Raw genomic sequence first — 21,874 nt, forward strand, 5'->3', positions numbered from 1 at the left:
ACTAATGGACATGAGTTTGAGCCAGCTCAGGGAGATGGTGAAGGACAGGGAGGCCTGACATGCTGCAAACCATGAAGTCACAAAGAATTGGACACCACTAAGTGATTGGACAACAACCAGGAACACTATCTTTTTTAATGATTTTGAGGCTGGTACATGGGAGTAATAAGTCCCAAAACATGAACAGTGTGCAGGTTTGCAGTTCTTTCATCTTGCAGTTAAGTAAATGGCATCTGTTCATCACTACTCTCTCAAAGGGAGCAGGGATCTGGTGGGCCACAGCTAATGGATAGCGTGTGTGTGTGTGCTAGGTCAGTTCGGTTGTGTCTGACTCTTTGTGATCCCAAGGACTGTAGCCCACCAGGCTCCTTTGTCCATGGGATTCTCCAGGCAAGAATACTGGAGGTTGCCATTTCCTTCTCCAGGGATGGAACCTGTGTCTTACATCTCCTTCATTGGCAAGCGGGTTGTTTACCACTAGCACCACCTGGGAAGCCACGTCACATGTCAACAGTTTGATTCAGAATCTTTGTACACAGGCCACCCTTAGTAAAATATGTATTAAGGAGGAGAAGTGCTAGAGAGAGATTATCAGACATGGTTCTTCAGCCTCCAGGTTAGTCTACTGACTAAGACCAACACATCCACAGATCCTCTATTGCAAAACTGGTGATGAAGAATATGAATAAGGATTCTAGCACAGTGCCGTGGAAAACCTCAGGGGAAAAAATGAAAGAATCCCCACTGAAGGAAGATGAGACCGTGTCTTGAGAAAGGTGGAAGTTGAAATGGGCCCTGAAAGTATGCAGAAATGTGATGTGAAAGATAAAGCTATTGCAAGTAACTTCATAATTTGAACCAAGGCTAGGCGGTCAAAGTGTTACTAATGACCGTGGGCAGAAGACCAGCTTTAAAAGAGGTAGAAATATAGCAAATGAGGCTACAATAAACAGCTTTGAATGCCTGACTAAGAATTTGCATTTAATTCTGAACCTGCTGGGAAGGCCATCAAGAAATTCTCCATATTTTTTTAATTTGCTTTTTAAGGCATAGAAGAAGCATCATCAACTTCTTTGTAAGCAAAGGAATAATAGCAGCATGTTCAGTGTAGATTAGAAGAAGGGGTAACACCTAAAAAGTTGTTGACTAGACCACTGAGGAATATAAATAAAAGATGCAAAGATCTAATGCAAGAGTAGCATAGTATTAAATATTCAAATAAAACTTGAATGAATACAAATTTGCAGAAAGCCTTTAGATGTAGCCCCATCTTCCTTTCTCTTCTATTATTGCATTATTGGTGAGCATAGGTCATAGATTATTAAAGGAAACCAGACCTTGAATAGTGGTGGCATCAGAAATATCACCTCTTGTCCCTTATAAGAGCGGAAGAACTGGGAGAAGATACTTTAATTTTGGAGCTTATGAAAACTTAATGCAGAAGAAACTTTGTTCTTCTCTGGGTCAGGATAGATACCAGACATGCCTTTCCTGACTCCCATGGCAAAGTAAATGAATTTTTCTCCATAAAAACTCCTACTTAGTTGCTATCCAAAGGATGGTCCATGAACAAACAGCATCATTTCTACCTAGGATTTGTTAGAACTACAGAATCTCAGGCTCTACCTACTTAATCAGTGTTTGCATTTTAGCAAGATTTCCAAGATTTCTGTGCATACTAAATTTGAGAAGCACCAGCTTATCATCTTTTTTTTTTAGCTAAAAGTTCTCTTTTCTGTATTGCTTCAGGATTTAAGGCTCATGCATATGGAAAAATCAGGGTTGGGTGATGGAGAGGAATCCTAGTAACCATAACCCAGTCAAGTTCTCCTTTCAAGACAGAACCATTTTAAAGAGTTTAAGGCAGTGTCTGACACAGAAGGCTTTGTAAACCACAGCTACTATTATGATTGTTGTGGCTGTTTTTGCCTATTATTATTTTCAATTGCTTTTCATGTCTGAAATATTATTTTCATTGCTTTAACTTTCCAATCACAGGGAAGCTTAAGAAACACTTCATGGAGCTAAACTGGCAGAAAGACCTAGCAGTTCACCCTGCTCCATACAGAGAGAGTAAATACTGAGTTTTGCATTGAAATCCAATAAAGAAATTATCTTGAAAGTACAATATCTGACATTTTGCTTGATTATGATTGATTTCCTATTTTCTTACATCATACAATTTGAATTTGAAAATGGTAATAACAAAAAACTCAGTTACCTCTGATCTGGGACATATTCTGGGTCATGACTTGATGGTGTCCTCACTACGGTGCCACTAGGTAATCAAGTCTGACCCATCCTAGGCCAATTATTTGAGGCTGCTCGAGGTCTAGAAACAATTTGGCAGCAGAACATTTGTGTCTGGCAGTCCATCTTAAAGAGCAGAGTGAAGAATAAGGTGCAATTAAGGAGTCAGAGCAATCATTCAGAGTGTCTTGGGAACACTTTCATTGCTGAATTTGAAGAGCTCTGGCTGACAAGTGCGTTTCTCTCTCTCTCGCTCTTGAAAGATCCCTGTAACTTTAATTGACTGTACTCAGTTGCACCTTTGCACTTACGTGCAAGCCTCTGCATGGAGTAGAGTCCATTCTGATTATGGACTGATAGACTTCTAATCATGGTCACTGAGTTAGTCATGAAAAGAATGTTTGCATTCTTGTTCTCATTCTAAATGGTAGTACAGTTGACCCTGAACAACACAGATGTTAGGGGCCCACCCATCAACACAGTTGAAAATCCCCTTCTAATTTATAGTTGGCTCTCCATATCCACAGTTCTGCATCCTCAGTTCCACATCCATGGGTTCAGCCAACCATGGATCATATAGTACTATAGTATTTCCTATTGAAAAAAAAATCCATCTACAAATGGACCTATTCAGTTCAAACCATGCTGTTTAAAGGTCAGCTGTACTATGTAGTTGTTGCTGTGTTGAATCAATGGAGACAGAATATAGATAACTACCTGAGAATATTTAATAGTCCAATTGGCAAAGTTAAAGTAAGTATCAGGAGAATAATAAATCACTTTAATTTTCCACTAGGAAAAAAATGGTACCATTGATAATTCAGTTAATTCTTCTAAATGTTCTCATCAGCCTCCACTGTTTAATATCTTGGTACAGGTTCATATTTTTGGCGTATTAATATCCTTATAAAATGTAATATTTACTTAGTAGATAACAAAATAAATATGTAAACTATAACTAAAATGAGGAAAAAGCTTATTTAAGTGCCATGTTATGTAGTTAGATATGTAAGAGTTGTGAGAATCTGTTCAGCTATTTCATAAATGTTTTTAAAATAGTGTATTTTCCTCCTTAGATCTCATTTAATTAGTACATACATTTACCAATATCTATCATTCACGTCTACATAGATTTACAAATGAACATATTTGTCCTTCCTGATCAGGGTTTAGTAACATTTCATGCAGTTTTAACTCCTCCTAGATAAGTTTCAATAAATTTGTATTTTGGTTTATCCGTAGGCCATCTGAATTGATGTGGGTTATGTTTTAATGATAACAATTCAATTTGATCACTCAGTTTCGAGAACCCCATGAATAAAATGTAAAAGATGAATTTAATTTGCAAGACACTAATGAAGAGCATCAGTGCATCTCTTCCTTCTGATATCTTTTAAAAGATATCTAATTATTTTTTACTCATTATCATTATGAAAGCTGTAAAGTCAGGTCTTATGTATTTGCATATCTTTTCTTTTATTTTTTAATCACATTGAGAGACTGCTAAATATTCCTTCAGAGAAAATTCAAAGAAAGGAAGAAAATGAGGTCTGCTTTCAGCTAATCTACACAGTATACTGAGCTGGCTTTTGAACTTGACCACTCTGGCACTGTTATGGATTGTTGCTCTTTCATCTACAAAAATCAGTGATGCAGGAGTTTAGATTTGCTTTCCATTTGCAGAATTCTATACTTGGTTAACCCAAAATGCAGGCAAGAAGGTTGGGTTTTTAAGCTAGCAGTAGCCAAGGAGTATATACAATATACTGCTCCATTGTGTCAGATTCCATAATCTTAGACATCAAAATAACCTTCAAATGTTTTGACTATCACTTTGGATAGTCCTATAAATGTCACTGAACAGCTAAGTTTTCTCACTGTGAAAATGCTTATATGTTTTTATGAAATAGCAAAGTGGCATGTAACTAAATACACGTTTTCTTTTATTTTAAATAATTCTTATTTAAAAAGAAAATATTAGTTAAACTTTTGAGCACTATCCACCACGTAATTTGCTAAAGTGTTTTACAAGGAATAGTTTATTGTTCCTGCTTCACAACTCTGTGACATAGATATTACTATTATTATCTCAATTTTCGTATGAGAAAATTGAGGATCAAGAGAGGTTAGGTAACTTCAGTCAGTTCAATTCAGTCACTTAGTCGTGTCCGACTCTTAGGGACCCCATGGACGGCAGCACGCCAGGCTTCTCTGTCCATCACCAACTCCCAGAGCTTGCTCAAACTCCTGTCCATCGAGTCAGTGATGCCATCCAACCATCTCATCCTCTGTCATCCCCTTCTCTTCCTGCCTTCAGTCTTGCCCAGCATCAGGGTCTTTTCCAATGAGTCAATTCTTCGCATCAGGAGGCCAAAGTATTGGAGTTTCAGCTTCAGCATCAGTCCTTCCCATGAATATTCAGGACTGATTTCCTTTAGGATGGACCGGTTGGATCTCCTTGCAGCCCAAGGGACTCTCAAGAGTCTTCTCCAATACCACACTTCCAAAACATCAATTCTTTGGCGCTCAGCTTTCTTTATGGTCCAACTCTCATATCCATACATGACTACTGGTAAAACCATAGCCTTGACTAGATGGACCTTTGTCGGCAAAGTAATGTCTCTGCTTTTTAATATGCTGTCTAGTTTGGTCATAGCTCTTTCCCCAAGGAGTAAGCGTCTTTTAATTTCATGGCTGCAGTCACCATCTGCAGTGATTTTGGAGCCCAAGAAAATAAAGTCTCTCACTGTTTCCCCATCTATTTGCCGTGAAGTGATGGGACTGGATGCCATGATCTTAGTTTTCTGAATGTTGAGTTTTAAGCCAGCTTTTTCATTCTCCTCTTTCACTTTCAAGAGGCTCTTTAGTTCTTCTTTGCTTTCTGCCATAAGGGTGGTGTCATCTGCATATCTGAGGTTATTGATATTTCTCCTGGCAGTCTTGATTGCGTCTTGCCTGTCATGAAGACTGCATCTTCATCCAGCCTGGCATTTTGCATGATGTACTCTGCATATAAGTTCAATAAACAGGGTGACAATACACAGCCTTAACATACTCATTTCCCGATTTGGAACCAGTTTGTTGTTCCATGTCCAGTTCTAACTGTTGCTTCTTGACCTGCAATGCAGATTGCTCTGGAGGCTGATAAGGTAGTAATTTGCCCAACTAATATATAAAGAGAAATGTATAATGAAGGATTTTTCTATTATACTCAAGGGCTATGTTATCATCAGGAGACTTTTATTGAATTCACTCAGAAGATATTTATTTAAGGCCAGGTACTCTGCTAGAATCAAGAGACAATTATGTCTCTTCACAATGCCAATCATCTGGATATACAACCATTGTTCAAATCCATATATATATAAATAATTGTTTTATTAATTCAGTAATTGATACCAAGTACATATTCTCTGCAAGGTATTGTCTAGCAAGCACTATGTAAAATATCTGGCATTTTGATAAAACCCTATATTTTATTATAATGTTTCTACCTTAAAAAACCATTGGGCTTCGCCTCTTCAACTGTATTGAAATACCATTGATACTCCATGCCTCTCTGCAAAAAGTTTCTGTTACAAGATTTGTAGTGATGAACAAAAAAAGATAAATACTGAAATTTTACTTTTAAAATTTACTTTTAAATCAAGGTTTTATATGAAGAAAGGAGACTGGAGGACCAGAGACACACTCTTTACTAGTTTAGATTTAGTCCTCTATTACAGTGGTCCCCAACCTTTTTCGGACCAGGGCCCAGTTTTTTGGAAGTCAGTTATTCCATAGACTAGGGGCAGAGGAGATGATTTGGGGATGATTCAAGCAGGGTACATTTATCGTGCACTTTATTTCTATCATTGTTACATTGTGATGTATGGAAAAATACTTATACAAATCATCCTAATGTGTGAGTCATATCATCAGGCATTAGATTCTCAAAAGGAGCACGCAACCTAGATCCCTCCTATGCACAGTTCACAGTAGGGTTTGTACTCCTACGAGAGCCTCCACTGATCTGACAGGAGGTGGAGCTTAGGCAATAATGCTTGAGATGGGGAGAGGCTGTAAATACAGACGAAGTGTAGCTGGCTCACTGGTCACTCACCTCCTGCTGCGCAGCCCAGTTCTTAACAGGCCACAGAGTTGGGGACCCTGGTTTACTGGAAATACTGAGTTGACTTTTCTCTTGTCCTATTCTTTCGAAGATGGCTGCATTCTAGAAAACTATTGCCTTCTCGTTTCATAAACACTTTTTACATGTGTATACACAGATTCCATTTTATAATACATTTCCAGCTATCTGGCTTGAAATTAGGAGTAAGTTGACCTTCTTTTGTTATTTTAAATTGTTTTATGGAAGGTGGGAATGTCATCGACTCTAAACAGTTTTATAACTGAGAGATGTATTTCGATAACCAATGAGAAATGGGATTAAATTTGAGTTGAAGTCCTGGACTGTGAGTGTTCCCATAGCCACATTAGGAAAACTTTGCCATCTTAGAAAAAGAGCAGTTATCTTTGGGACGGACAGCTGAGTTCTTAGATTTAGGTGGAGAATATTAATGGAGTAGATTATTAAGGGGTGAGCTCTTTTCTGAGAATCTGCTTGCTATGCCATTTACTTAAAACCTAGGCTTTCCTTTAAAATCATGAAAAATTTACTTTTAAATCATGATCTTATGTGAAAAAGATATTCTCTGACAAAATAAAGGACTCTATATGTAATCATGCTGATAAAAATGTTCAGTTCAGTTCAGTTCAGTCGCTCAGTCGTGTCCAACTCTCTGCGACCCCATGAACCGCAGCACGCCAGGCCTCCCTGTCCATCACCAACTCCCGGAGTTCACTCAGACCCACGTCCATCAAGTCCATGATGCCATCCAGCCATCTCATCCTGGGTTGTCCCCTTCTCCTCCTGCCCCCAATCCCTCCCAGCATCAGAGTTTTTTCCAATGAGTCAACTCTTCACATGAGGTGGCCAAAGTACTGGAGTTTCAGCTTTAGCATCAGTCCTTCCAAAGAAATCCCAGGGTTGATCTCCTTCAGAATGGACTGGTTGGATCTCCTTGCAGTCCAAGGGATTCTCAAGAGTCTTCTCCAACACCACAGTTCAAAAGTATCAATTCTTCGGTGCTCAGCCTTCTTCACAGTCCAACTCTCACATCCATACATGACCACTGGAAAAACCATAGCCTTGACTAGATGGACATTTGTTGGCAAAGTAATGTCTCTGCTTTTGAATATGCTATCTAGGTTGGTCATAACTTTTCTTCCAAGGAGTAAGCGTCTTTTAATTTCATGGCTGCAGTCACCATCTGAGTGATTCTGGAGCCCCAAAAAATAAAGTCTGACACTGTTTCCACTGTTTCCCCATCTATTTCCCATGAAGTGATGGGACCGGATGCCATGATCTTTGTTTTCTGAATGTTGAGCTTTAGGCCAACTTTTTCACTCTCCTCTTTCACTTTCATCAAGAGGCTTTTTAGCTCCTCTTCACTTTCTGCCATAAGGGTGGTGTCATCTGCATATCTGAGGTTATTGATATTTCTCCCGGCAATCCTGATTCCAGCTTGTGTTTCTTCCAGTCCAGCGTTTCTCATGATGTACTCTGCATATAAGTTAAATAAGCAGGGTGTTTGGTGATGTATAATCTATTTAAACTCCACAATTTTTATTACAATTTGAGATGTTTCCAAATAAATGTGCTTCCGTGCATGCTTAATCACTTCAGTCATGTCTGACTCTTTGTGACCCTGTGGATTATAGCCTTCCAGGCTCCTCTGTCCATGGGAGTGGGTTGCCATGCCTTCCTCCAGGGGATCTCCCCAACCCAAGGATCAAACCTTCATCTCCTCTATTACAGGTGGATTTTTTACCACTGAGCCTCTGGCGAAGCCCTTGCAAGTAAATAACCCTTTTAAAATCATTAGCTATTATCCAAAAACCTATCGTTATGGAATCACAAGTTCAAGTTCTCAGTAACTGTTCCAGGAAAACGACATTTCTATTATCACACAAAGATGACTGCTCTTTTGAATAAAGAGAACTTCATATTTCTAGAAAAGTTAAGACATTGCCTGACATTGCTATGATTTATACAGATTCTCAAATAGAGGGTATTATAATTCTTTGAAAAATAATTTGCTTCCACTTTTTCAGAGATTTGACTTTCTCTCTAGCAGAAATGTGGCTAATTAGAAATCTCAAGAACTAAGAACTAGAGGCTTGGCATTCTGGTCTCAGTGTTACACTAACTAGTCACATGTCAAAAGGCAAAGAACTTAAACTTAAAACAAGTCTTTGTTTTTTAAGTCTTTTAAGTCTTAAACTTTACTTTAAAAAGTCTTTGTTTTGTTGCTTTTGAAATTGGGGGGAGCAATATATGTCTTCCAGGCTTCCCTTGTGGCTCAGCTGGTTAAGAATCCGCCTGCAGTATGGGAGACCTGGGTGTGATCCCTGGGTTGGGAAGATCCCCTGGAGAAGGAAAAGGCTACCCACTCCAGTATTCTGGCCTGGAGAATTCCATGGATGTACAGTCCGTGGGGTCACAATGAGCTGGACACAACTGAGCGACTTTCACTTACTTATAGCTCCTAGACTTGTAAAAATTCAGCTATCTGGATACAGATGTTCTTTGAAGAGATCAATGTGATAAACGAATATAATGTGTGCTTAGAGGGGAGATTTATGGGGGCTGGATGAGTTTGTACAATATTGGTGTTTGCTGGATTTCATTGCATGCTTCCCTCTACATCATTGTTTACAATATAAAATGTGTCTATTCATTTCAGTTATATTTATGCTTACTAATTAGTGATTAGTTAGCTTCCCTTGTGGTTCAGCTGGTAAAGAATTAACCTGCAAAGTGGGAGACCTGAGTGTGATCTCTGGCTTAGGAAGATCCCCTGGAGAGGGGAAAGGCTGCCCACTCCAGTAATTTGGCCTGGAGAATTCCATGGACTGTATAGTCCATGGTGTCACAAAGAGTCAGACACAACTGAGAGACTTTCACTTTCACTAATTAATAAGTGTGTGTTTGCCCCACTCTGTCTCATGAATTGAAAAGATCATTATCCTTTTATTATTTTATAAATAAAATGTTTTTATTGTACAGTAAGTGTCCAATAAGTAACTATTGGATGATTGGAACCAAGCCCCTTAAATGTGCTGCGCCTTTGCAATAGTGTACACTATTCGTTTGTACTTACACTCTTAAAACTCTTGGAATTAATGTTGATTTAGATTTTTAGAGAGTTCCTTGGAATTTAGATATGCTACACAGTCAAATTTAGAGATCACGTCTGTGAATATTAAAAAAGTTAATGGCTCACTTCTTCATAATCACTTCCTTTCTGACTTGAAATCCAAATATTTTGTATTGGCAGGAGAGGGTTCAGTACCATTCAATGCTATACTGATAAATGATTTTTCTCTTCTTTTCTTCTCTTAGAGTACCAGGGCTAAGTGATAACGTGATAATGTTTGAGAGAATGAGATTCGTAATCAGATAAACCTAGGTTCAAGTCCCAAAGATACCACTTCCTAGTTACAAGAATTAATACAAGATGTTAATTTCTCTAAGCCTATTTCTGTAATGTGGGTCTAATTATTCTTTCACAGTGGGATTATTGTGAGGATTAAAGGTGGAAATATACTTAAGTGCTTGGTATGATACCTAACACATAATAACCTTTAGCTGTAGCTATTATCCTTTACATAGTTCATCTTCTAAACAGTTTTTTTTTTCTTTTTGTGTGTCTTCTGTGTATCTGTATATGTGTTTCCTTTTACAGATGGATATACAACCGATGACATTGAGTTTTATTGGCGTGGGGATGATAACGCAGTGACAGGAGTAACCAAGATCGAGCTTCCACAGTTCTCTATTGTAGATTACAAACTGATCACCAAGAAGGTTGTTTTTTCCACAGGTTTGTATCAGGGGAAATGGTTAAGAGAAAAGGGGCTCTATCATATTTTTCCAGGAGAGTTCATTTATATCAGGGTTGAGTCCCAGGAAAGAATGGGGACTCTAGAAGACTTAGGTCTGTGAAAATGCTCAGTTCCCCAACAAGCCCATTTGGAACCCATCCAGTTATTTTCAAGAAGGTACCCATAGCAAAGCGAATGTGTCTCATATACTAGAGAGGGAATAAGTGTTAGAGATGGTGTATGGAGAGAGAAATGACCCAGAAACAACCTGGGTCAGAGCTGTCCCTCCGGCATAATGCATCTCACAGAACTGATTATAATTCTTTGAAACACACTGAGGACAGCCAAGTCACAGCTTGCCCAAGTCTGACCACAGTGAAGTTCTCTAAAAACAATAGGATAGGAGGATTTCACATTTGTCTCAGAGGGCAGGACTTTCCTTATGAAGCCTTACCTACCGTTCGAAGCTCAAAGATTTTCCAGATGTTTAGATTGTCTCGATGTCTCTACCATCTTACTCTTCCAGAACTGAGGTCAGGCTTGTTTTAGTCAGCAGAGGTTTTTAACCCAAAAGCCCAGGAATGTAATAATTTTCTCCATACTTATTAAAAGAAAATTAATAAGCCCCCAGGAATATACCTATTTTATTTTTCTTATTGAAATGAATTCCTCAAGCACAGAAATAGCTAGTACTGTTTAACTATAGATCTTGAATTGTCCTGCTAAGGACTCAGGCACTTCCTGTCCCTGAAAACTACTTCAACCAAGAATACAAAATAGCCTCCAGCTTTGCAAAGAGAACAACAGAAACTTTTCCTAGATTTGAGGTCCTCTGAACCCCTGAGACACTATGGAAATGAGTTTCTACTTAAAATATTTTTACTTTAATATTAACATACTTGCTTCAGCCCATGAGGGCTAGACAAGGCTTTCTTTCAATTATTAAGAATATTCTCCCCTGCCCTACATGCACACACCCTGTTTATCAGTGTGACTCTTTTATGTTTTAAGACCATGTTCTGTTACATATCTTGTTTAAAATATAATTCCCTAGATTACCACCATCAAAGGACCCAGTTTCAAGTATCTGATCCTTTAGTTATATCTCCCACAAATATTCCTCAGGAAGAATGACTCTCCATCCACATTTTGGTGGGTCAGGAATCCCTTTGTAACTTTGATGGAAGCAGTGAAATCAGAAAAAATACTGCATGCACATAAAAATATCACAGAATTTCAGGGAGTACCAACTGAAGCCTTGCCACTGATCCTTACCTTAAAATGCATCCAGGGGCTTGTTGAAGAGATGTTTTACCCTACAGTCAGAGTGTGCGTCCTTATTCTTATGTATAAAAATGCACGGGGTGGACTTGCTGAGAAACAATTAAAAGGGGAACAAAGGGACTGTCTCAAAGTGTCTTATCATTACAGTTGTCGAGAATGAAAACCTTTGATTCAATGTAGGAGGCTGAGCAAGGAAGAGCTGGAATTCTTTTAATTACTGGTCAGTGTGGGATATAGTCAACACTGAGTAAGTCTTGCTAATTAAAAGCCCTGTTTTCTCAACTAGTTTTGTATAGGAAGTGCCCTTCACCAGAAGCTAAAATTGAATTTAGGGAAGATACATAAACTGTTTATGGGTCTTTAAAGGAAAGTATCCTATAGATACTGACTGATAATAATGATGTTTTAAAATTGTCTTTCTAGGATCCTATCCCAGGTTATCCCTCAGCTTTAAGCTTAAGAGAAACATTGGTTACTTTATCCTGCAGACATATATGCCATCTATCTTGATCACTATCCTCTCCTGGGTCTCCTTCTGGATTAATTATGATGCTTCAGCGGCAAGAGTGGCATTAGGTAGGCATGGGTCTGACTGTGTGCAGCGTGTGCCTGTGTGTGTTCATGCACTGGTGTACTTTTTCCTTGCCCTCAAGTTTGTGATGTGTGATGAGACCTGACTGCACACATTACAAGAATTTGGATATGAGACACTGGATGATCTGATTCAGCGTTTAAATCAATTGAACACTAATTAAAACTCTTTCATGTCAAAATTAGTTAACTATATAACTGTCAGTAATGAAATTAGTCGCATCAGCTTGATATTTTTATTGAAGCATAGTTCATGTAATCCTGCTTGCTAATTGTTCAGTTTTTATCTGTGTTTTCTTACCTGGAAAGACCTATCTATCTTCCATCTTTTTTTTTCTGAGTAAGAAACAAAGAAATGCAATGTGTAACAAATCAGTGAGCAGAAAGAATTCTAAAGGTTGATTAAGGTTTTGGAATAGCATGACAGGGGACAGGAGAAAACAAAGTATGAGAACACTGGGAAATCATCCATGGCATCACTTATCTTATGCTTTGATGTTTTTCCATTATAATATCAGAAGAAGAGAATAAATTACAGTTCCTGAACATTTTTATGTTGCTAACTCAAAATATGGGAAATTTATCACTTTTTACATGATCTTTATTAAGTCCTGACTTAATCCTTATAAAATATAAAGTTGTTAACTGCTCCACTAGTAAATCTCAATTAAATCAGTACTTCGTGAGCAAAGTAATGTATTTATTCACTCAACATTTTTTGTATACCTACTACGTGTCATACATATGAGGCACTGGAGATAAAACCAGTGCCCTTCTGGAAATTATGTTCTAAGAAAAAAAGATAAAAAGTAAATTTACTTTGCATATAACATGCAAATTACATAATATAGTTAACAGGAAGTAAGCAAAAGAAGGGGAGGGCATACTGGAGTACAGTTTAGCATCATCAGGGTAGACTTCATTCGGTAATTGCCAATGGGCAAAGACTTGAAGAAGATCGAGTCACATAAATGTCTAAATGAGTCTATTTCAGCGAGATGAAAAGGCCCCCAGGTAGAAACATGCCAAAGTGGTGAGCAAGGTGACCAGTAGGTGGGTGCAGATTGAATTTCAGCATACAAATGTCAGGCAGAGGGAACTAAAAGATGTTGAAGTGGTCCAGGAGCCATCATAATGTCTTTACTTTTGTTCTGAGTGAAATTAGTCACTGAGCAAAGTGATATGATTTCACACATAAAGGAATAACTTTGGCTGCTGGATTGAGATTAGATTGTGGTGGTTCTAGGATGGAAGGAGAATTGATGACCTCTTAGGCTGAATCAAGTCGCCTGTTATATAGTCTCCTAAAATACTGTAGAACACCCTTGGAAATGAATGACAGTTATAATTTATATTTATTTGGTTTGTGATATCCCTTTTCCTCATAGTATTGAAGATACCTTGGGGGAAGGCCCATACCTAATTTTGCTCCAATTATATCTGTAGTGTCTCACATGGTGAATGGTGTTCAGTAAATATTTGCTGAACACAGTAATGAATGGAACTTGTAAATATCCTTTTATTCCAAAATAAAAGTCTCTTTTCAATTTTATGCCTATTACAAGAATAATAAGTTATTTACTTTTTAAAGAAATGTTTAAAATGTCTTACGTGAGCAGTTTATTACTAGGTCAGAAACACCTTCAGATTATCTAAACATAAGATTTAGATAAGTAGTGAAATCAGTATTGTCAGTTTTATAATATACATGTAATAGTCATGTCATACAAGATAAGCTCTAGATGAAATAATGAAAAGTGAAATTGGAAAATGTATCAAAATGACTAATACAGAAAAGATATGAGAACTATGAAACACCTAGATCTAAAGTAAAACCATGGTTTTTCTGGCCATGCTCAGAATCAGATGCTCAAATTTATTTTATCTGTGTCTGTTTCATGAACATGTAGACAAACAAGACAAAAAGTATGATTGATCTTATTAGACAAAATTAAATCAGAAAACATATGTTCCTAAAAAAATAATAGAATTCAAAATTAACATTGTGCTGTGTCATTGGGTAGTGTTTTAAGGACACAGGTTTTGGAATTAGAGAGATCCCAGTTCAAGTGTTGACTCTACAACTTCACATCTGTGTGATCTTGACTTCTGACTCCTGTTTTCACATTACTGTTTTGCTGCAAAGCTGGACCTTACCAAACCTCAGGACTTTGAACTCCCAGTGCTTTTATCCAGCATTTCTCTGTCCCTCCATTTATAGCTTTGAGGGAAACTACTCCCCACTGTTGAAGATGCTCCCTCAGCTGGGCAAAAAAATTATAACCTGAGCTAGTGTGGCGTTTCCCGTAAAGAATCGTGTGATACTTCTGTATTATTAATCTGTGCATTATGTGCCTACATTCCCAACCCCAAAACACCAAGGCTAGATACCTGCTTCCTGTTACTTTCCACCTCTAGTTTCCATACTTTTGCCATCATTTGTTCATAGCATCTATTCATTAATTTCAATATGCATTCATTCATTCCAGTACTATTACTATTATTTGGGGGCTTCCCAGATGGCGCTAGTGGTAAAGAATCCACCTGCCAATGCAAGAGATGAAAGAGACGCAGGTTCGATCCCTGGGTCAGGAAGATCCACTGGAATAGGAACTGGCAACCCACTCCAGTGTTCTTGCCTGGAAAATTCCATGGCCGGAGGAACCTGGTGGGCTAGAGTCCATGGGACTGCAGAGAGCTGGTCATGATTGAACAACTAAGCACACACACACACACACACACACAATTATTTTATTTCCCCTTCATTACTTTCTTATTCTGAAAGACTCTAAGCTGGGATTCTATTTCCTGTCTTGTATGCTTCCCTTCTGGGCTCCACTCTGATGCCAGAGCGATTGTTCTAAACACAGTTTGTCTCTGATGCCTATCTGGTTGAAGCTGGTCTGTGGCTCCATGTTGCCTTCAATTTTAAGTTCCAGCTCTGCATTAAGCTCTCTGTATATGGCTTTCCATTATGCGGGCCTTACTTAATCTTTGCTTTTCTCATCCTTCTTCCCATCATATCCTTTAATGTACCCACAATGAATTTCTTGAGATTCTTTTGAAGGGCTGTGTACTTTCATCCCCACAAAGCACCTCCCTAAAAAAACTCTTTCCACTACCAATGCCCTTAGATCTACTATCACTTTTGATCTCCAGGTTTTGGTTGCCTGAGTAACTCCCACTCATTCTCCAGGACTCAGCTCCAAAGGTGGGAGATTTCCTGATCGTTCCCCTGCCACATCATGGGCTAAATTAGGGTCAATTCTGTTTTCTCAACTCTCATCTTACACACACGTCTGTCATGGCATTTAGTTCACATCTCCAAGTCCTACACTAGATACATAACTATAATCATACAGCTATGACTAAAGGAAATGTCCCCAATGATTAATGTTTATTATAAATTAATGATTTATGCATATTTCCCAGGCCTATCACAGGGCTGATATATAATTGCCCAGTATATATTGTGTGCTTCCCTCATAGCTCAGCTGGTAAAGAATCTGCCTGCAATGCAGGAGACACCGGTTCGACTCCTGGGTCGGGAAGATCTGCTGGAGAAGGGATAGGCTACCCCACTTCAGTATTCTTGGGCTTCCCTTGTGGCTCAGCTGGTAAAGAATCCACCTGCAATGGCGGGAGACCTGGATTTGATCCCTGGGTTGGGAAGATCCCCTGGAGAAGAGAAAGGCTACCCACTCCAGTGTTCTGGCCTGGAGAATTCCATGGACTGTATAGTCCATGGGGTCACAAAGAGTCAGACGCGACTGAGCAACTTTCACCCCCTCACTCATATATTGTGTGGGATATATGAAAAAGTAAAAGAGTATAGTTAACCTTTCCAGCTATGATGAAATCAGCAAGCAAATACAAACATTATTACTCTGTCTCATTTTTGCAGGAATTACAACTGTGCTAACAATGACCACCATCAATACCCACCTCCGGGAGACTCTCCCTAAGATCCCTTATGTGAAGGCCATTGACATGTACCTGATGGGGTGCTTTGTCTTTGTTTTCATGGCCCTTCTGGAATATGCTTTGGTCAACTACATCTTTTTTGGGAGGGGACCTCAACGCCAAAAGAAAGCAGCTGAAAAGGCTGCTAGTGCCAACAATGAGAAGATGCGCCTGGATGTCAACAAGGTAGGTTCAAAGGGCAAGCCCTCCTTGCTTCTTAAAGTCATAGAAGAATGCCTGCCATATAGGTTCATGGTCTTGTTAACAAATGAGAAAACAAAAGCCCAGGGAAGACATCATTTGTGATGGAGACATAATTAGGGCCCAAATTTATGACACATTTAGATGCCCTTTAAAACCTTAACACTAGGGTGGCCCAAACTGTGCTCATCTGAGACCACTTTTGTGACTTTTTCCATTTATAAGTAGAATGCGTACTATTATTTACTTTATGTTTATCTAAATTAACTCATCTAAATTTATTTATAAAGGAAATTTCATATCAGTTATATCAGTATTACTTGCTGGAAGATAATCTTAAATGAAACTACACTATTAATTCTAGGTTATATTACATAGAGGCTATGGGTCTGAGCTCTGCATTCTCTTTGATTTAAAGGAGAAATAAGCAAGTACAGACTTGTGTTAAAGACTCACTAGCAACAAACTGACACTTTGTTTGTGAAGTCATCAGATGTATAGAAAGAGAAGTGAAAGGAAAAAAAAGAATCACTTTCTAAATGACAGATAATTAGTTAATTCCTTTCATATTACCACCTAAAATCCTTGAAGCATTTGAGTATAAGAGGCCACCATGTTGCTTAAGTCAGGCATAGTCAAAAAATAATTTCCACACAGTTTTAAATCCAATCTATTCTTTAAAGCAATGGTTCTCAATCTTGGGTGCCCAATCAAATGACAAGGAAAGTATTAAAAATTACTGAAGCTTAGGTTTCTTCCCTGGAAATTCTGATTTGGTTGTCCTGGGGTATGCCTAAGCATCATACTTTTAAAAATTCTCCTAATATTATTCTAATTTGCATTCAAGATTTAGAATTTCCATTTTGAGCCTATTGATAGCAGTTCCAATAGATCTACCTGTCTGTACTTCAAAAATACTTCACCTGGCTTCCTGTTATGTAACTTTCTGCACTGAGCAGAATATTTATCCACATGCTTTCCCTGAGTCCAAATGTAGACCCTTCAAAATATATGAGAAAAACAAGGTCTGATTTTAATATATCCCATAAATAGAGTTTATAAAGTAGTATTTAATATGGATTTGATAAATAGCTCATAGTGATGAAACTAAGAAAAATGGTAATACTCTTAAGTCATCTGGAATTGTTAACCATCCAATAATTATTTAATTGACATTTTAATATTTATAACTTCAGTTTAACTCCAAGGATAGCATACCATAAATCATCTCTGCCATTGAATTTTATTTGGAGCAAATCCAATGAAAATTTCTGACTCACTGATATTTTCCATATATCCATAGGTCTGTTATTTGATTTTGGACTATTCTCTAAATCAAAGGCACTCCTTTCCCAGGAGATGTTATTCATAATAATGAAAATTTTAAGTGTGGCCCTTATAAGTCAGTGAACCACAGGGTCTAGGAAGTTGTCAATCCCTTTTAAATGCTCTGGGTTTCAGTTATTGGGATCTGTTAATAGATTCCAAGGTAGCATTATGGCCCTCTCAGGCTATAAAATGAAAGAATGCTTTTTAAATCCATTTTATGATTTTCCTGATAAGAGTAGCTTTAGTAAAGAAGAGAAAATGAATAAATAAATAAACTATCTCATAGGACTGCAGTTTGAAATGAGACTCAATCAATTGCCTAATGCAAAGCTAACTTAAGATTACATCTGATCTCTTTTTACTTTCATCGACCCTATTTTTTACTTATCAATTTGCATATAAATGATACATTTAAGTACCAGAGAGTGGCAGTTTTGTTGCAAACTGAACCTGGAGAGCTTCAGACAGTTTTAAATTCAGTGTACAAGATGGAGGTAGTGAATGGTTCAATAGGCAGGTACCCCATAGTGATGCAGAACCCATCCTCTTGGCTAATGCTGGATTTGCAATTCAGAGCATAGAATGTGAGAGAACAAAAAAGATATCAGAGTTCTTCTGGCGCAGTGGTTCTCAAATCACAGGCAGTTTTGCCCCTGGAAGAGCATTGACAATGTCTGTAGAGGTTTTCGATGGTCAGAACCAGGAGGAGGGGATTTTCACTGGTATCTAGTGGACAGAGGCCAGGCATGCTGCTGAACATCGAATAGTGCATGGGACAGCCTCCGCATGACAATTATCCAACCCAAAATGTCAGTCCTTCTGAGGTTAAAAATCTCTGTGCTAGTCCAATCCTCTGGTTTCCAACTTGAGAAAAAATATAAGATACTTGTCCTGTTCTTAAAACTCTTTAGCATAAATTGTATGACTTGTTTCTCTGCTTTCTCAGTCAGCATGCATAACATCATGGTTTCAGGAGTTACCATTTAGCACAAAGTTCTGAACAGATATTTTGGAGTCAGATTTGACGTTTACCATTTAATAGTTGTGTGATAATAGGCAAAAAAAAAAAAAAAACCTCTCTGACCCTTCAGTTTTCTGATCTGTAAAATGGAGTTAAGTCCTTTTTCAGCAGTTATTATGAAGTTATGATAAAATGTAGAGAGAATAGCATAGTTCCTAGAATATGATTGGCACTAGGTAACTGATGAATATTAATAAAATTATAAGCATAATTACTTTTAATAATAAAATTTTCAGTCTCCAGTCCTATTGGTGGTACTTGCCTGTGCATTTTACATGCTCTGATATGTAGGGTGCAGTCCCATCTCTAAAACAAGAGTATCATCTACAGAGGAATGTTTCACATTGGAAATTTTAAAGTCAAAGCAAAGAAATCATTTTTCAACAGATACTAGCTATAAAATCTGTAACAGACCAACCAAAAACTGTATCAGTTATTTCTTAGGCCAGAATACTTACAGCCATTTGATTAGATTTTAAAAGGTAACTATCTAATACCAGACTCCTTTTTTTTCCTTAGCCCGGCATGGAAGGTTAGAGGAGACCCACAGAGGACTCTGATTGCACGATGCTATCTTTCTTGGCATTATGAATAATGCTACTTTCATTCTTATCAAGAATGTTCCCTCTTTTCAACTGTAATTCTACAGTCATTTTTTTTTTAAAGCTCAGGCACATATAATCAACTAAGTATTGTTGGATGCTCTGGAGAAATCAGTCATGAAGAGAGGGATTCACTTTTATAGGTTCTGTTGATAGTTTTTTTAAGAGACAGAGGCAGCATGTCAGATAATCTAAAGTGATTTTTAAACTATTCTGTGTCTTGAGGTCAGAGGGGAATGAAAATGGGAAGCCTAGCCAGGTGGGAGAAGGCAATGGCACCCCACTCCAGTACTCTTGCCTGGAAAATCCATGGACGGCGGAGCCTGGTAGGCTGCAGTCCATGAGGTCGCTAAGAGTCAGACATGACTGAGCAACTTCACTTTCACACATTGGAGAAGGAAATGGCAACCCACTCCAGTGTTCTTGCCTGGAGAATCCCAGGGACTGAGGAGCCTGGTGGGCTGCTGTCTATGGGGTCACACAGAGTCGGACACGACTGACGTGACTTAGCAGCAGCGGCAGCCAGGTGGGAGCCCACTCACTGTTGCTCAAAAGTGTACTCCAGTTTTCTAATCTCTGTATAAGCTTCCTGTAAGGTCTTATTTTAACAAGAGTATCTGCAGCTCTTAGAATAATCTTTAGCCTTGTGTTTAAACTGATGCAAAAACTAAGGCTCTTAAGGAAAATGAAATATCCAAGGTAGCATAGCAGAGTTAACAAGATTTCTGAGGCCATCTAGGTTTTCCAGTCCTTATCCAATAAAATTTAAAAGTCAATTCCACATTATCCGTATTTTCAGTTCAATTAACATCACCTAAAATAAACCTGTCTGTCTATACACAAGAATCCATAACTGAAAATCACTATTACTTTCACAGTTGTCTCCATGTGACGAATTAAATTGTAAAATACTAAGATTTTTAAAAATAAACTTCAAACTAGTAAGAGTTCTACTGAATATTTTTCCCAAGCATCTTTAGAAGTAGTTAAAAAAAAAATGCAGTCTCTTTTTCATATGTTAGGAAAGTCCTCCTGTTACACCTTGCATTCTTCTATTTTGTGTCTGTCTGTGTGTGTGTGCTTGTAGAATTTTCTGTTGATAATTTCACCCACTTCTCTTGTTTATGCCTCCGAGTTTTAGCTCTTTTTTCTTTTCAGCTTTATATTGTTTTCTTGTTTATTTTTCTGCCAATAACTATATATATATATTTTTGAGAATTTAGTTACTTCATCTTTTTGGTACCATTATTCTTGGATATGTGAATTGCCTGCAGTATCCTTATTGTATTGGGGAGACCCACAGCCACCAGTTTTCCAAATAAAGCTGTGCTGAGAATATCTCTACTGGGGGGACATCCTTCATTCTGTATTCATGGGTTTTATGAATCTCTAAGCTGTCTTTTTCATTGAACCTAAGATCCTTTAAATTTATTTATCTATAATGTTTGGAATTAGATTTTTAAGTGATACATTAAAAAGAGATAACTATTTAGAAATCCTAGTTTCTGTTAACATCGGTCTTTCTAAAGGCCAGTAGCATTTATCTATATCCAATTTAACCACCAATCCTAATCTAGTGGCATCAGTCGACTTAATTAGCACATTCTCTACTTTGTCTTCCAGATTTTTTATAAAGATATTAAACAAAATGGGACCCAATATCGATCCTTGTGGGACCCAACTGGAAACCTCTCCCCAACTAGACGGACTACCAATTACGATTTCTCTCTATATACGGTTAGATAGCCAGTTTTTAATCCATTTATTTGTATTTCTGTTGGAGCCAATTTGTTTAGCTGTTCCCGTTAAAATAATGTATGGGAGTTTTTATAGATAACCTATGGACTTGTATCCATAGAGACGTGGGGATGTGTTAAACGTTTTCATGGGACCCTAATGGGATTTTCTTGGTGTGTTTTTTTTTTTTTTAATGTAGTTATGATGAGTCTAAACTTCAGTGTTCCATTCAGTCATTATTGCTGTGCTAAAGAAAGAAAGCAGATGGATCATGTTTTGAGAGCTCCTTTTCATTTGTATTGAGAACATGGAGGGTCATTATATGCCCCAGCCTCTCTTAGTTTTCTTGTGTTTCTCCTGGTTGTTGGAATAGGTGGAAAATTATAGTCCTTCCCTAGGTTGGCTCAGAATTCAGGAACCTATATTCTTCTGTCCTAGATTATTCATTTGTGTCTGAGAATGTTGTGTTTGCATCAAGTCCTTATTTCTTTATTATTATTTATATTTTACAAATAAGTATTATCTCAGCAGGCCCAGTGTTGCTATAATGATAGAAAAGAGGCAGTAATTGAGATTGTTTTTTGTCAATGCTCTTGACTTAAAATGAAATCCAAAGAAAGTCCACTGAGGGCTAAAACTTGGAGTTTGGTTTCTGAATCCTGACATATTTACACGTCTTAATTGGCAAATTGTTGTTCCACCTTGCCCTCCTAACTGGAGGAGGGAAAAGGAGATGATATAGTCACCATTCCAGATTATCATCTCCTATGTGTCTCTCAGTTTTCTTCTATTTCTCAATGAGGCAACAGATGATACTGAATCTGTGACTCTTTCCCATGAGGACTTGATGCCAGATGAGTTGTCATTACTGTATCTCGAAGTATCGTGTTCTTCCTTAGTTTTGTGTCTCTAACGCCAGATTCCTTGATTCCTCATTGTTACTGCCTCTCTGGTGGGAGACAGGTAT

At 37.9% G+C, this 21,874-nt stretch overlaps 1 protein-coding gene across 2 annotated transcripts in view; it reads left to right on the forward strand.

The window, feature by feature from the left end:
• GABRB2 (gamma-aminobutyric acid type A receptor subunit beta2) overlaps positions 1–21,874 on the forward strand; it is a 299,395-nt gene that overhangs the window by 236,568 nt on the left and 40,953 nt on the right. Inside the window, exons 6-9 of one of the 2 annotated variants that reach the window (XM_040239469.1) lie at positions 10,041–10,178; positions 11,887–12,039; positions 15,959–16,203; positions 20,794–20,907. In XM_040239469.1, the coding sequence (XP_040095403.1) occupies positions 10,041–10,178; positions 11,887–12,039; positions 15,959–16,203; positions 20,794–20,907 (650 nt within the window). The remainder of the gene's footprint in view (positions 1–10,040; positions 10,179–11,886; positions 12,040–15,958; positions 16,204–20,793; positions 20,908–21,874) is intronic. The other variant, XM_040239468.1, reaches the window with a different exon arrangement.

Source organism: Oryx dammah, unplaced genomic scaffold, assembly GCF_014754425.2.
Source record: "Oryx dammah isolate SB20612 unplaced genomic scaffold, SCBI_Odam_1.1 HiC_scaffold_5, whole genome shotgun sequence".
Taxonomy (NCBI): Eukaryota; Metazoa; Chordata; class Mammalia; order Artiodactyla; family Bovidae; genus Oryx; species Oryx dammah.